At 39.1% G+C, this 12937-nt stretch overlaps 1 protein-coding gene across 14 annotated transcripts in view; it reads right to left on the bottom strand.

The window, feature by feature from the left end:
• Positions 1 to 12937, bottom strand: part of NCOR1 (nuclear receptor corepressor 1) — a 193861-nt gene that overhangs the window by 49201 nt on the left and 131723 nt on the right. For all 14 annotated transcript variants that reach the window (XM_036412582.2, XM_036412594.2, XM_036412586.2 and 11 more), the window contains 2 exons: positions 9868 to 10063; positions 181 to 341 (listed from right to left, as the gene is read on the bottom strand). In XM_036412582.2, coding sequence (XP_036268475.1) covers positions 181 to 341; positions 9868 to 10063 — 357 coding nt within the window. The remainder of the gene's footprint in view (positions 1 to 180; positions 342 to 9867; positions 10064 to 12937) is intronic.

The raw sequence follows: 12937 nt of genomic DNA on the forward strand, positions 1-12937 counted from the left end.
CAAGGTATATGCCCTTGACCGGAATCGAACCCGGGTCCCTTCAGTCCCCAAGCCGACGCTCTATCCATTGAGCCAAACTGGTTTCGGCTTATTCGGGTTTTGACAGATCTGTGTGAGGAGGGAAAATTTTCACCAAAGCCATATTCACCAGAAAAGCTACTTGGAAGAGGAGCCATTTACCTGGGAGATGGAGCCTCCCATTATAAACGATGGTTTTTCTGAAGCCCCCGTGGTTTTGGATGACGGGATGAGAGGAGGAGGTGGCCTAGTGGGCCGAGTGGTTGGAAGCCGAACCCCTTCAGGGAGATTAGTTATCACGTGATGTGGAGCAGGCTGGAGGACTGTTAAAAGGAAGAAATAAATTATTTAAAATAGTCAATTTGCCAGTCTGCAACATTTTACCTATCTCAGTCATTCCTGAATTTTTGAATCAAAAATTAGAATATAAGTACAAGACGAAGCTGAGGATGGACACTTCATTTTAAACCTGTCACTTTAATTAAGCCTGCTTACACGTTCAGGTCACTAATGGTATTTGTGAGGTTGAAATATTCAACTCCCCATCAAACCAGAGCTTTCAAGTTAATCTTCATTTCAAACTATTTCTGTGTAGCATATGTGAACAGAATCTTTAATGATTTTCTCTATCACTCTTTGGACCTCACAATCGAGGTGAGATAAAAGAGTGCTTTTAGGAATAGTTGATATTACAACTTTGGAGAAGATACTGACATGCTTGACAACAATTATATAATCTCTTTGCAACTCCTGTAAATTGAGAAACATTTACTGATTCTAGCACTCTCACACTCTTGAATTTCTGAGATTGGTGGGGGAGAATGGAGATCTCAAGTTTTGTACAAAGTACATGTACCCTTAAAAGAAAAGCCAAATGTTACAGTATTTATGTGTCAACATAAATTTTCCAGTGGCCCAGTGAATCTCAAATGAATATAACTAACTAGAGGCCTGGTTCATGGATTTGTGCACATTGAAAGGTAATTATTTAGAAGGTAGCTGGTGAGTGGGACTGGGCGAGACAGGCTGGACACAACCTGGAGCCAACCTCTGGTAGTCCCTTCCAGGCCGGCAACACCTGGGGTGGCATCTGTGAAGTGAGCAGGGTCTCTTTGGCAGGTGGGGTCCCTCGACCTGGCATGCAGGATCAGGCCTAAACTAGCAGTTGGATACCCCTCTTGCAATCTAGGTCTGCTGGCTCCTAACTGCTCATCTGCCTACTGACCTGATCCCCCTAACTGCTCTCCCTTGCTGGCCTGATCATCCCTAACCATGGCTTTGTCCAGAAGATCGTCTGAAAGATGACTGATCTAATTAGCATATTACCCTTTTATCAGTATAGGCTAGACTAGAAATCCATGCAAGCAACTCAGCCCTCATAGGCCCAGCTTCATCCGGAAGTTTGTCCAGAAGATCATTCAGCTATCTGGTCTAATTAGCATATTATACTTTTATTATTATAAATGATGGGATGCAGAGAAACAAAGTAATTTGGAACAGCACTTCACTGACAAGATTAAATCACCCATGTCTAACATCAGGAGGTAGATGGCCAGCAGCCACTGTACTGAGGAATGATATTTATTTCCCTGGTGGGACCCTAGAGGGGGCTGCCCTCCTACCGGGCTGTGGAGCGGCTTTACGGAACGCTCCTGGAGAGAGCCTCCCGGTGGTGCTGGCCATGCTGCAGTATTGTACACACCTGCTTCCTGCCCTAGAGCACTCTGACCTCAGCATAAGGCAGAGAGGCAGCTGATTTTCCTATGAAAGTTAAAGTTACAAAAATAAGGGAAGAACCCCAAATTAAAATATAACTGTGAAAGGACCAAGCCCATACCATCCAGGGGCAGATCCACCTGTATGCTAATATCAAAGTCTAAAGTTCCTCCAAAGAGAGGTTAAGAAACCCTATAAATCTAAACATTCTGTGTGCATTCACCATCTCTGTGACCTAATAAAATCCTCAAAAATTCAATTATAATTTTCCCTGTAAAAGGAAAAAAACCTTCTCTTTACTCTGATTAGGAAAATCATTTGTTTCCCTATGCAATAAAGACTAAAACAGGCAAACATCAGATTATCCAGCCATTCTATAAATTCAAGTCTGGCCTGAATTAGCGGTCAGATATCTGAGATTCCAAATCTTATAATTAGCCTGTTTAAGCCCACTGCTTAAAATACAGAGCAATAAATGTTATAGAAAATGAAAGCAGCTTTTCAAAAGGTACCTAAGAAACCTACACAAGCTTATAAAATTATGAATTTTACTGCAATAATGCTAATGAAAATCACTCTACATAACTTATTTCCACATAAAGTATTTAAAAACGTTAAGCATTTTAAGGATAGCCCTGGGCGGATAGTTCAATTGGTTACAGCATCACCCTGATACACTAAGGTTGCAGGTTCAATTTCCGGTCAGTACACATATATCAATCAGTGAATGCATAAATAAATGGAACAACAAATAAATGTTTCTCACTCTCTGTCTTCCCCCTTCTTCTCTAAAATCAATAAATTAAAAAATCTTAAAGCCCTAACTGCTTTGGCTCAGTGGATAGAGCATCAGCCTGTGGATTGAAGGGTCCCGGGTTCAATTCTGGACAAGGACGTGTATCTTGGTTCTGGGCACATCCTCAATAGGGGGGTGTGCAGGAGGCAGCTGATGGATGTTTCTCTCTTATCAGTGTTTCTAACTCTCTATCCCTCTCCCTTCCTCTCTGTAAAAAATCAATAAAATATATTTTAAAAAGGTAATACCAGTTTAAATATATAAAGTTCATATCTGATATGAGTTATATTAAGACTTAAAAATATACACACATGTATATTTTTATGGAGATGAAATCAACATATTGTAATTTTGGAAAATCAGAAAAGCACAAAGAAGAAAGTGAAATCACTCATAAACCAAACCAGTTAAGATTTATAGCATTTTAATGTCTGCTGGAATAAATTCCTGTTCATTTATTATTCTTTTGCTTACCTAGTCTTAGCCATTTGTTTTTCCAGATATGCCTAAATTTAAAGTTGTTATGAATAGTTCCTCCCCAGAGTATCACTGGAATTTTCACTGGACTTGCATTAAATTTATGAATATAGAAGATATGACATTTACAATGGATTTTCAAATTAAGAAACTTAGTATTTTCATAGAGCTCTTAAACATCCATACTATAATAAAAATTACTTATATAAGTTTTATATTTTGTTGCAAGGAAAACCATCTTCATATGAGTTTATCTAGATATAATTGATTATTGCCAACATACAGGAAAGAAGTATGAGGATTTCTGCATATTTATTTTTTTCTTAGAAACTTGAATAGCTCTAATAACTTTTTGGTGGATACTTTTATTTATTTTTTAACATTTTAAGACTCTTTTAAAAAATATATATATATATTATTGATTTCAGAGAGGAAGGGAGAGGGGAAAATAGAAACATCAATGAGGATCATTGATTGGCTGCCTCCTACATGTCCCCTATCGGGGATTGAGCCCAAAACCCAGGCACGTGCCCTGACCAGAATTGAACCTGGGACCTTTCAGTCCGCTCTACACTATATTAAGTAATGGTGGGCATCCTGGTAGTTCTCTTCCAATGGGCAGGTCTCTGGCATTTCACTATTAATGGAAGTGTCATAATTGGTTTCAAATAGAGACTCATTAGCAAAAGGCATAAAAAGTTCTTTGGTTTATCAAGACATTTTTAAAAACCAGAAGCAATTAGAGTAACACTAATAACCCTGCGCATCCATCTGTACCAGTAGCTCTCGGCCCATTGCCCCGCCCTCCTGTGGCTCCCTCTGCTCCCTCTGCTCCCCCTCATAGCTTGCTGCCCTGCCCCCTCCTATAGCTCTCCACTGCCCCACCCTCCTGCTGATCCATGACCTGGTCATATGTGGACTGCCATTATGCTTCACGGTGTAACAACCATTTGCATATTACATCTTTATTATATAGGACTAGAGGCCCATTGCATGATATTTGTGCAAGAATAGGCCTTCCTTCCCCTGGCTTTGCTCCTGGCCACCCAGGAGCCTGCAAGTCCCTGTTCCCAGGTTGCCTGGGAGCTGTCAAGTTCCCGCTCCCCAGGCCACCCAGGTGCCAGCAAGTCCCCACTCCCAGCCGGAGCAATGCTCCTGTAGCTCCCTCCACCACCCTCTCCCTCATAGTCATGCCTGCTTATGCAAATTAACCCACCATCTCTGTTGGGTTAATTTGCAAACTCACTCCTGATTGGCTGTGGACATAGCAAAGGTATGGTCAATTTACATGTTTGTCTATTATTAGGTAAGATTAGCTAATATTCAGTATGTACTATGTGCAGAGCACCATGTGTCACATGAATTATATCATTAGCCCTCATGACCAGTGAGATCATTAATATCATTTTACAAATGAGAAAATTGAGGCTCAAAAATCACACCTAACTGCCCAAGCAAGGTCACAGGACTAGGAATTTTTCAAAAGCAATCTAAGTCCTGCCCTCACTTTTATTTTTTTTATTTTTTTTTTTTTTAAATATATATTTTATTGATTTTGTACAGAGAGGAAGGGAGAGAGAGAGAGAGTTAGAAACATCGATGAGAGAGAGTCATCGATCAGCTGCCTCTTGCACACCCCCTACTGGGGATATGCCCGCAACCAAGGTACATGCCCTTGACCGGAATCGAACCCGGGAACTTTCAGTTCCCAAGCCGACGCTCTATCCATTGAGCCAAACCGGTCTCGGCCTGCCCTCACTTTTAGAGCACAGCACACTGGTGCCTCTCTGAAGTACTGTGTGTTGACTTTCAGATGCCTCTGGGGTATCCATTAGGATAGCTGTACTCTCCCTTCTTTGAAATCCTATAATTAAAAGCATATTATGCAAATCAACCGAAAGGTGGAACAACCAGTCAGTGGGAGCAGGGCTGGTGAGCAGGCAGTGCCAGGCCAGCCAAGGCATGTGTCAGTGTGCAAAGGGAGGGAATGGCGATGGGGGAGGGGGAGGTGGGGACCAGCAGCGGCGGAGGGGCGATGGGGAGGACCAGCACCATCCCCTGATGGGCCCATCCTGTCACCTTCCACAGAGGGGTGATGGGGGCAGCACAGTCCCCTCATCACCTTTCTGGTCACCTCCTGCAGAGGGAGGCCAGGCGGTGACAGCGGCAGGGTGACGGAGGCAGCACTGACCCCGGATTGCCCATCCAGTCACCTCCCACAGAAGGAGGCCGGGCGGAAACGGCAGGGTGAGAGGGCACAGGCCAGGCTGAAGGACCCCTCTACTGCACGCATTTTTGTGCACCAGGCTCTAGTATTAATATCATTAGATTAGTAAGTATTCTAATACTGTGAAAAGTTATGAAATAAACCAACTTCCAAAGAAAATCACTTCTGGAGAATTTAACAAGATAGTGTATGATAAATCTGGTGTCTGTTTTGCCATTTCCAGTATGTTTATAATTATACTAGAAGCCCAATGCATGAAATTTGTACAAGAGGCTCGGCCCTTGCAGCCCCTTGCTGCCCCAGCAGGTCCTCACAGTCTCTGCTGGTCCTGGCTTCATCTGGAAGGTTGTTCTGCTATTCATTCTAATTAGGATATTAGCTCTTTATTATTAGGCCTGGCGCACTAATTCGTGCATGGGTGGGGTCCTCTGACCTGGCCGGTGATTAGGGCCTTTTAACCCAGTCCCCAGTCTCTGTGTTAGTAGTTATTAAAGAAAAAGACAAAGGTGGAAATTTATATGGTCCTAATACAGCTATTTAAATTATTATATATTCAAAGCTGAAAAAATAAATAAAAACAAACTACATTTGGTTACATAAAAGTATTAACTATTATTTCAATTAGATTTTATTAACCAGCACTAGAAATTCAATTCTAACTCTGTCTCTACATGTGTAAATTTGAGTTCCTTCACTATATGAAAAAAGATTTTAAACTAAAGCAAGAATCAACTTGTGTAAATGTTACTGAAAATTTAAAGCAATTGTTCCCTAAATATTTTTCAAGCTTTCTATAAATGGAAAAGCTTTTATACCACTTAAAAAGGAATATCTAAAATAATTATTTGTACCACTTACATTAAGAGAAAATGAATATAAACAGCTGGACAACAGGTGCTGCCTGTTACTTTCTAAATTAGACCATGAAGGGAAAATCAAAACCATGATCCTAATTCAGGTCCACTGTACCAGCCTGTTTTATATAACCAGTGATAGTTCATACATAAATCACATTCTCATTGTATTTAACATTCTATAAACTACTGTATGATGTTGCATTAAAAACATTTGTGTCACACATTCCAAAAATCTACAATTTAATTGTAAAAATGTAAATGTTATTTGAAGATTATCCTTTACAGTGAACTAAAGGACAGCTATAATTCAGGAGAGACTTCAGGCACTTGTTAAATAAATTATTGAATGTAGATTAGTAAAAACAAAACTTAACCTTGGGATAAAATGTAATCAACCACCCCAGTTTGTGGAGCATCACCTTGAACCAAATTTGTGTCATATTAATAAATACCTTGGTGTCATATTAGTCAAGAATATAAGACCACTGCATTATGATTAAAAATTAGGATACCATTCGAATCTAAAACCCATAGATTAAAAGGTATATTGACCACAGTGAAATGCAGTTCACAGTTTGGAATCTCAGAATTTGGGGCTCTGAGGTGGTTCAGTCTTTCCAGCTCCCAATATAACCCATTTTGTAAAGTAGATCAAGAAAAAAATACCGCGGTCCTAAATTACACATATATATTAGAATGATCCAAATATTACTAACAATAGTGTTAATCTTTAGCATGAATTCAGCAAATACCATTTGAATGCCATTTTTTCTAGGTTTTAATTCTTCCTCACAACATTTATTCTAAATCATTTATGGAAGAAATAGATCAACAAACTTTTAAATTATTCTATATAATTTATCATTATCATGACAGATTTTCTCATAATTTAAATGCTCTTAGGCCCTTCTGTTCAATCCATTTATACTTTGTGGTTCATTTAATTAATTTCTTCAATGTAATTACTGACACATTATGTCAATTATTGAATTAGAGTTTAAGAATTTTCTAGATACAATATAGTAAAAACCCAAAGTTATCACTGTTTTTACCTTCACTCAAGAAATATTCATTTAGCATCTAATATATACCCAGCCTTGGTGGGTATTATAATCTGGCTCACATTTTTACTTGCATAAAGTTTACATTTAAACACTAACAATCTCCTATTTAAAACTCTAATATAAGCAATTCAACATGTCATATAACTAATAACTCATTATTAGTGTGACTGGGGTGGGAGTCAGCAGGATGAGTTAAGTATCACAGTTCCTGTTTTACATTAAAAGGCCTTGAAATGTACGGCATTCTATAGCTAATAGCTCTTACCTATAAAAGGTACTTGCAAAGATCTTCTGAATGACTGTAAAAAAACTAACTATAATCACAGAAAACTTTACTATTGTAGCACACAGGCCATAAATTATCATGAGAACACATGCGCCATCTAATAACCAACAATACCAAAACTTTTTAAATTTTAGAAATCAATGCCTTTCTTCTTTTAAAAGAAATGTGTATCATGTACCAACTAAAAAAGCATGCATATCTCAAATCTGTCACTTGAAATAACAGTGATATATCAATGATAACAGTGAATTTGTGGTATCTATTTATACTATTATTACATAACTAGTAGCCTAGTACATTGAAAGGAAATTAATTAGAAGAAACATTTTAATAATGCATTTTAATATTTGCCCTTTCTCTAATAATAGAAGTATCAACCAAATTCACGATGGACAATGTCAGATGGAAAAATACGTGTGCAATTGGCACCAGCAAGAGCTTTATTTGTATCGCGCATGTGGGAGCATGAGTCAACTTAGCCTTTATTATGAGTCAACTTAGCCTATATATATACACACACACAATAAACTTGCTTAATTAGACCTGCTTTCTGATTTAGCTAAATTTTTCCAGCCCAATGAAGCACCCCAACTTCTCTTTCAGGTAATTATCAGCAAAATAGCAGTAAATATTAACACGAAGCAGATTATTATTGTAGATCATGCAGGGAGAACAAAGGGTAAAAGATTTAATTGCAGCAGTGTTTGACTATATTCTGTGCAGTGAGAAAACCTGGTCATTTTCAAGGTCCACAATTTCTTATTTCTTTTCAGTAAGGTCAAGTTTCTAAGCTTTCTAAATCTCCATTTTCTGACTAATGAAAAAAAAAGATTCCATTGAGTCTCCTACCTACCTACTCCACGACTTCTGTGAGGATCAAGTGAAATGTTTCCACCTGGCTATAAAGCAAGTTGTGTTCCTGGGCTGAAGAAACTCCAAGGAGGCTAGTCTCTAGGAAGAGGAAGCTGGGCATTGCTATGTGACATCATTACCCAGAGTCCACAGCTACTGTTTCTGGGTTGAGCTGTGCTATGGGCTGCATTTTGCGCCATGGGATCTCGGCAGCGTTGGCTGCGATTTGGTGAGTTGTCACTCTAGGGTGGGGGCAGGGCCGGAGTCCCACTTGGGGGAAGCCATGTGTTGCTTTGCGGGCGCCAGGTCCATAGTACTGTTTCTCTGTAAATGGCCAATGCAGGTCATGGCAGAGCGTTGAGAGTCTGCTCCCTGGTGGTCAGTGTGCATCAGAGCGACTGGTCGGACACAGCATATTAGCTTATTTTATTTATATATATATATACATATATATATATACATATATATATATATATATATATATATATATATATATATATGTATATATATATATAAATTACATATAATAAGCTAATATGCTGTGTCCGACCAGTCTATAAAGATTTGTGCAAGAATGGGCCTTCCTTCGCCTGGCTGCTGGCAAGTCTTTGCTCTGGCCAAGAGCAATTGGGGTGGTGCAAAATGTCTACGTCATGGCGATGACTCAAGTGTCTTGCCCCCAGCCACTCAGCGCCTATGCATGCATATTAACCCACCATCTTTGTTGGGTTAATTTGCATACTCACTCCTGACTGGTTGGTCGGCATCATGGAGGTATGGTCAATTTGCTTCTTTCTCTTTTATTAGTGTAGATAATATATTAATTAGTATGCAATATTATATTACATTATATGTTACATATAAAATAAGGCTGAACATGTGTTATAAAACCATACTGAATGTTCATTTTTTTTCTTTCTTTTTTTTAACATATTTTTATTGATTTCAGAGAAGAAAGGAGGGAGAGAGAAAAATATCAGTGATGAGAATCACTGATGAGCTGCCTTCTGCACACCCCACAGTGGGGATCGAGCACACAACCCAGGTATGTGCACTGAATGGAAATTGTACCATGACCTCCTGGTTCATAGATCAATGCTCAACCACTGAGCCATGTGGGCTGGGCTGAATGTTCATTTTTTCTTATGGGTTACAATCCCATCAAGGTAGATAGAAAATTTATACTTCACAAAGAAAACTAAAGCTCAAAAAGGTTAAGGAATTTGGCCATGGCCACAAAAACGGTAATGCTGGAGTGAAAGTTAAGTCAAGCTCTGACCAGTTCTATACACTACACAAAGTTGCAGAGAATTAGAGTATTAACCTGTAACTGTGATTTGTTTGGAGGACAAGATAACAATTCATTCTTTGAAAACTCAGATGAGTAGCATAAAGCATAGTTTTTATACATATAAATAAATAGCAGAAAATTCAATGATACTAACATTATTTAATAATTTCACTGTAGTCAATTCATATGCTCTGACAAAGTATAATGTATCAATTAATACGCCGGTAAATTGAGTATGGCTTTGTTTCCTTTCAGGCCAGTTTTGGGATATAGCTCTACCTACCTTCCCATTCTCTCTTTGGGCTCTTGGAGGTGCCACAGGGACTAGTGGAACTTCTACATTCCAAATCCACCTGTTCCTGCCTCTGCCGCTGCTCTTCCAGGAGTGCTGACTCATGCATCGCTTTAATGTGTCGCTGGTAGAGGGCATAGCCACTTACTTGGGTTCCAATTGGCATATTACATGGGGCACAGGACACCTACAGGAAGAGAAAAATTAAACATGCCATGACCAACATAATAATTACCATCTACTGCAACTAATGCTTACTTCTGTAATGTTACTGGTCAAAGTGATTTTTACCATGTTTTAATTGAAATAATCTTCAAGTATAATGATTAAAATGCTAAACAGTTACTTTCAGAAATGAACACAATATAAATCACAAAAGCTGTAATAAGTCAAATTAGAAATGAAAACACTCTGTCTGCTACTAACTTATGATGATCAAATCCTTGGTAGCTCACTCCTGCATCCTTACCCCTCCTTTCAATGTCCTCTTTCTATCGCAGACAGTCAGTTGGAGTACAGGGGAGTCTCCCAGTTGGCCAAGATGGCGACAGGAGGAAGTTCTTCCACTGAGGGGTCAAACACTAGAAAGATGAATGGACAGGGCCCCAGAAGGCCATAAAGCTAGAAATATGAATGGAAAGGCCACAATGTGCCAAAAGCTGGGAAGATGAATGGATAGAAAAAAAACAAAACCCTCCCCTCCCTATTCCTATTCCTATAAGAGCAGCAGGCATGAGCAGGAAGAAAGCAAGATGGTCTTGGCGACAGGAGTCCACTGTTCTTCCAGGTTGTATGGCACCTAAATAAAACTCTTTCCTTTTTTTTTTATCCTCACCTGAGAATATGCTTTTATTGATCATGAGAGAGGAAGGGAGAAAGAGGGAAACATTGACTTGAGAGAGACATATCTATCAGCTGCCTCCTGGATGCGCCATGCCCCAACTGGGGATTGAACCCACAATCTAGCTATTATATGTGCCCTAACAGGGAGTCAAACCCACAATCTTTATGATATATAGGACTTCACTCAACTGAGCAACCTCCGGGGCAAAACCTCTTTCCTTTTGTTCCAGGACCTGCCTCATAAGTTGGGCTTTGGTTGCAATAGGCAGACAAATGTCCGTTTTTTTTGTTCAGTTACAGTTTTTGAGGACTCCGCTGGGACAGCATGGACCTCAGCAAGTCCTGGAACTCTGGTGGGGTCCCAGCAGCCTGTGGCAGGCTGGCCCAGGGACAGTGGGACTTTGGGGTCTTCCCAGCAGCTGCCAAGAGCTTTTCTTGGGGAATTTGTCTGCACTCCTTCTCTAGGTGTCAGCCACATGAAATGCTTGGCTGGGGAAAGGAAACGGGTTTTGGGGAAGAAGAACTCCAAGACTGTACACCTGCCAAAACCAGTTTGGCTCAGTGGATAGAGCGTCGGCCTGCAGACTGAAAGGTCCCGGGTTCGATTCCGGTCAGGGGCATGTACCTTGGTTGCGGGCATGTCCTCGGTGGGGGGTATGCAGGAGGCAGCTGATCGATGATTCTCTCTCATCGATGTTTCTGACTCTCTGTCCCTCTCTCTTCCTCTCTGTAAAAAAGCAATAAAATATATTAAAAAAAGACTGCACACCAGGCATCCTCTTTTGTGGATTTAAAGGTCATCTATAAGTTAACAACTCATAAATTTCTATTTCTAAGACATTTTTCTCCAAAGTGTCTTAGAAAAATTGCCTAATTCCACTTGGCTATTTCAAAGCTCCTCAAAACCAATATGCAAAATTGAACTTTTCATTTTCTAAACTCAGTGTTTCTCCTACAGTGATCTCCATTTTAGAAAATTGAACCTCAGCAGCTTCACCAGTCACTGCAGTCATCCTCAACTAATCAATCTCTTCAACTCCCACAACTAATTCATTAACGTATCAATTCTCCTCCAGTCAGAAATCAAATGCTACTTCTTCAATTAAGTTACCCTTAACCATTTAATAATATTCAGGGTGGGGCAAAAGCAGATTTACATTGTGAGTAAATAAAACAGTTTATTCTTGTATTATTATTTATTATTATATTGCTTCCATACAAACAACTACTTTAGCACCTAACATGTATATTATTTCATGAAGACAAAATAATCCTTTCTAGGTGTCTACTTAGGGAAGTAGATACCTAACCTTTTTAAAGCTGTTATCTAAAGACTTCGATAGTGTTTTCTGCTACTATAAGTAAAAATACCACTGAATGTTAACACACATATAATTTTCTTGCTTTTGTGCTTTGGCTTATACGTAAACATGGCCTTTCCTATTTTGCTACAAAAAGTCAAATGAAGTGTTCTGGTCTAACCAAAGTATTATTTCTTAAGTGGAATTTTACTCACATGTCTCAATAAGAAGGAAGCTCTTATTTTAAATGCTTAAACAATTTTTAAAAAAATTTTTTTGCTTTTCCTTTTTGCTCATTTTACTTAAAAAAAAAAAATATAAATATATATATATATATATATATTTTATTTTTTTTTTTATTTTTTTTTATTGAGTTCAGAAGTAGAAATATCAATGGTAAAAGAGAATCCTTGATTGGCTGCCTCCTGCATGCCCCTCCTGGGGATTGAGCCTGCAGCCCGGGCCTGTGCCTTGACCTCCTGGTTTTATAGGTTGATGCTCAACCGCTGAGCCATGCTGGTGGGTCTCATTTTAATTTTTATTATGATTTTTTTCTGTCTTATGATCACAACCAATCTCTAAGTGTTTTGAAGTCAGAGATTATAATATGTGCATATTCCATACAGCATTAAATGTTGTCTTGAACTGGGCAGATATTCAATATCCATTTGAAGAAACTGATGAATAACAAATGTTTAATGATTTTTTTTGTGAGCCTATTAACTTTCCCCGATTATATGACACAGTTAACAAATTTTTTGTATTTTTGTTTGTTTGTTAATCCTCACCTGAGGATATTTTTCCTGTGATTTTGAGAGAGTGTAAGAGAGGGGGAGAGACAGAGAGAGAGAGAGACACATCGACTGGTTACCTCCTGTACACACCCCTGACCGGAAGGGGATTGAGCCTTCAAATGA

Source organism: Pipistrellus kuhlii, unplaced genomic scaffold, assembly GCF_014108245.1.
Source record: "Pipistrellus kuhlii isolate mPipKuh1 unplaced genomic scaffold, mPipKuh1.p scaffold_m20_p_45, whole genome shotgun sequence".
In the NCBI taxonomy this organism is placed as follows: Eukaryota; Metazoa; Chordata; class Mammalia; order Chiroptera; family Vespertilionidae; genus Pipistrellus; species Pipistrellus kuhlii.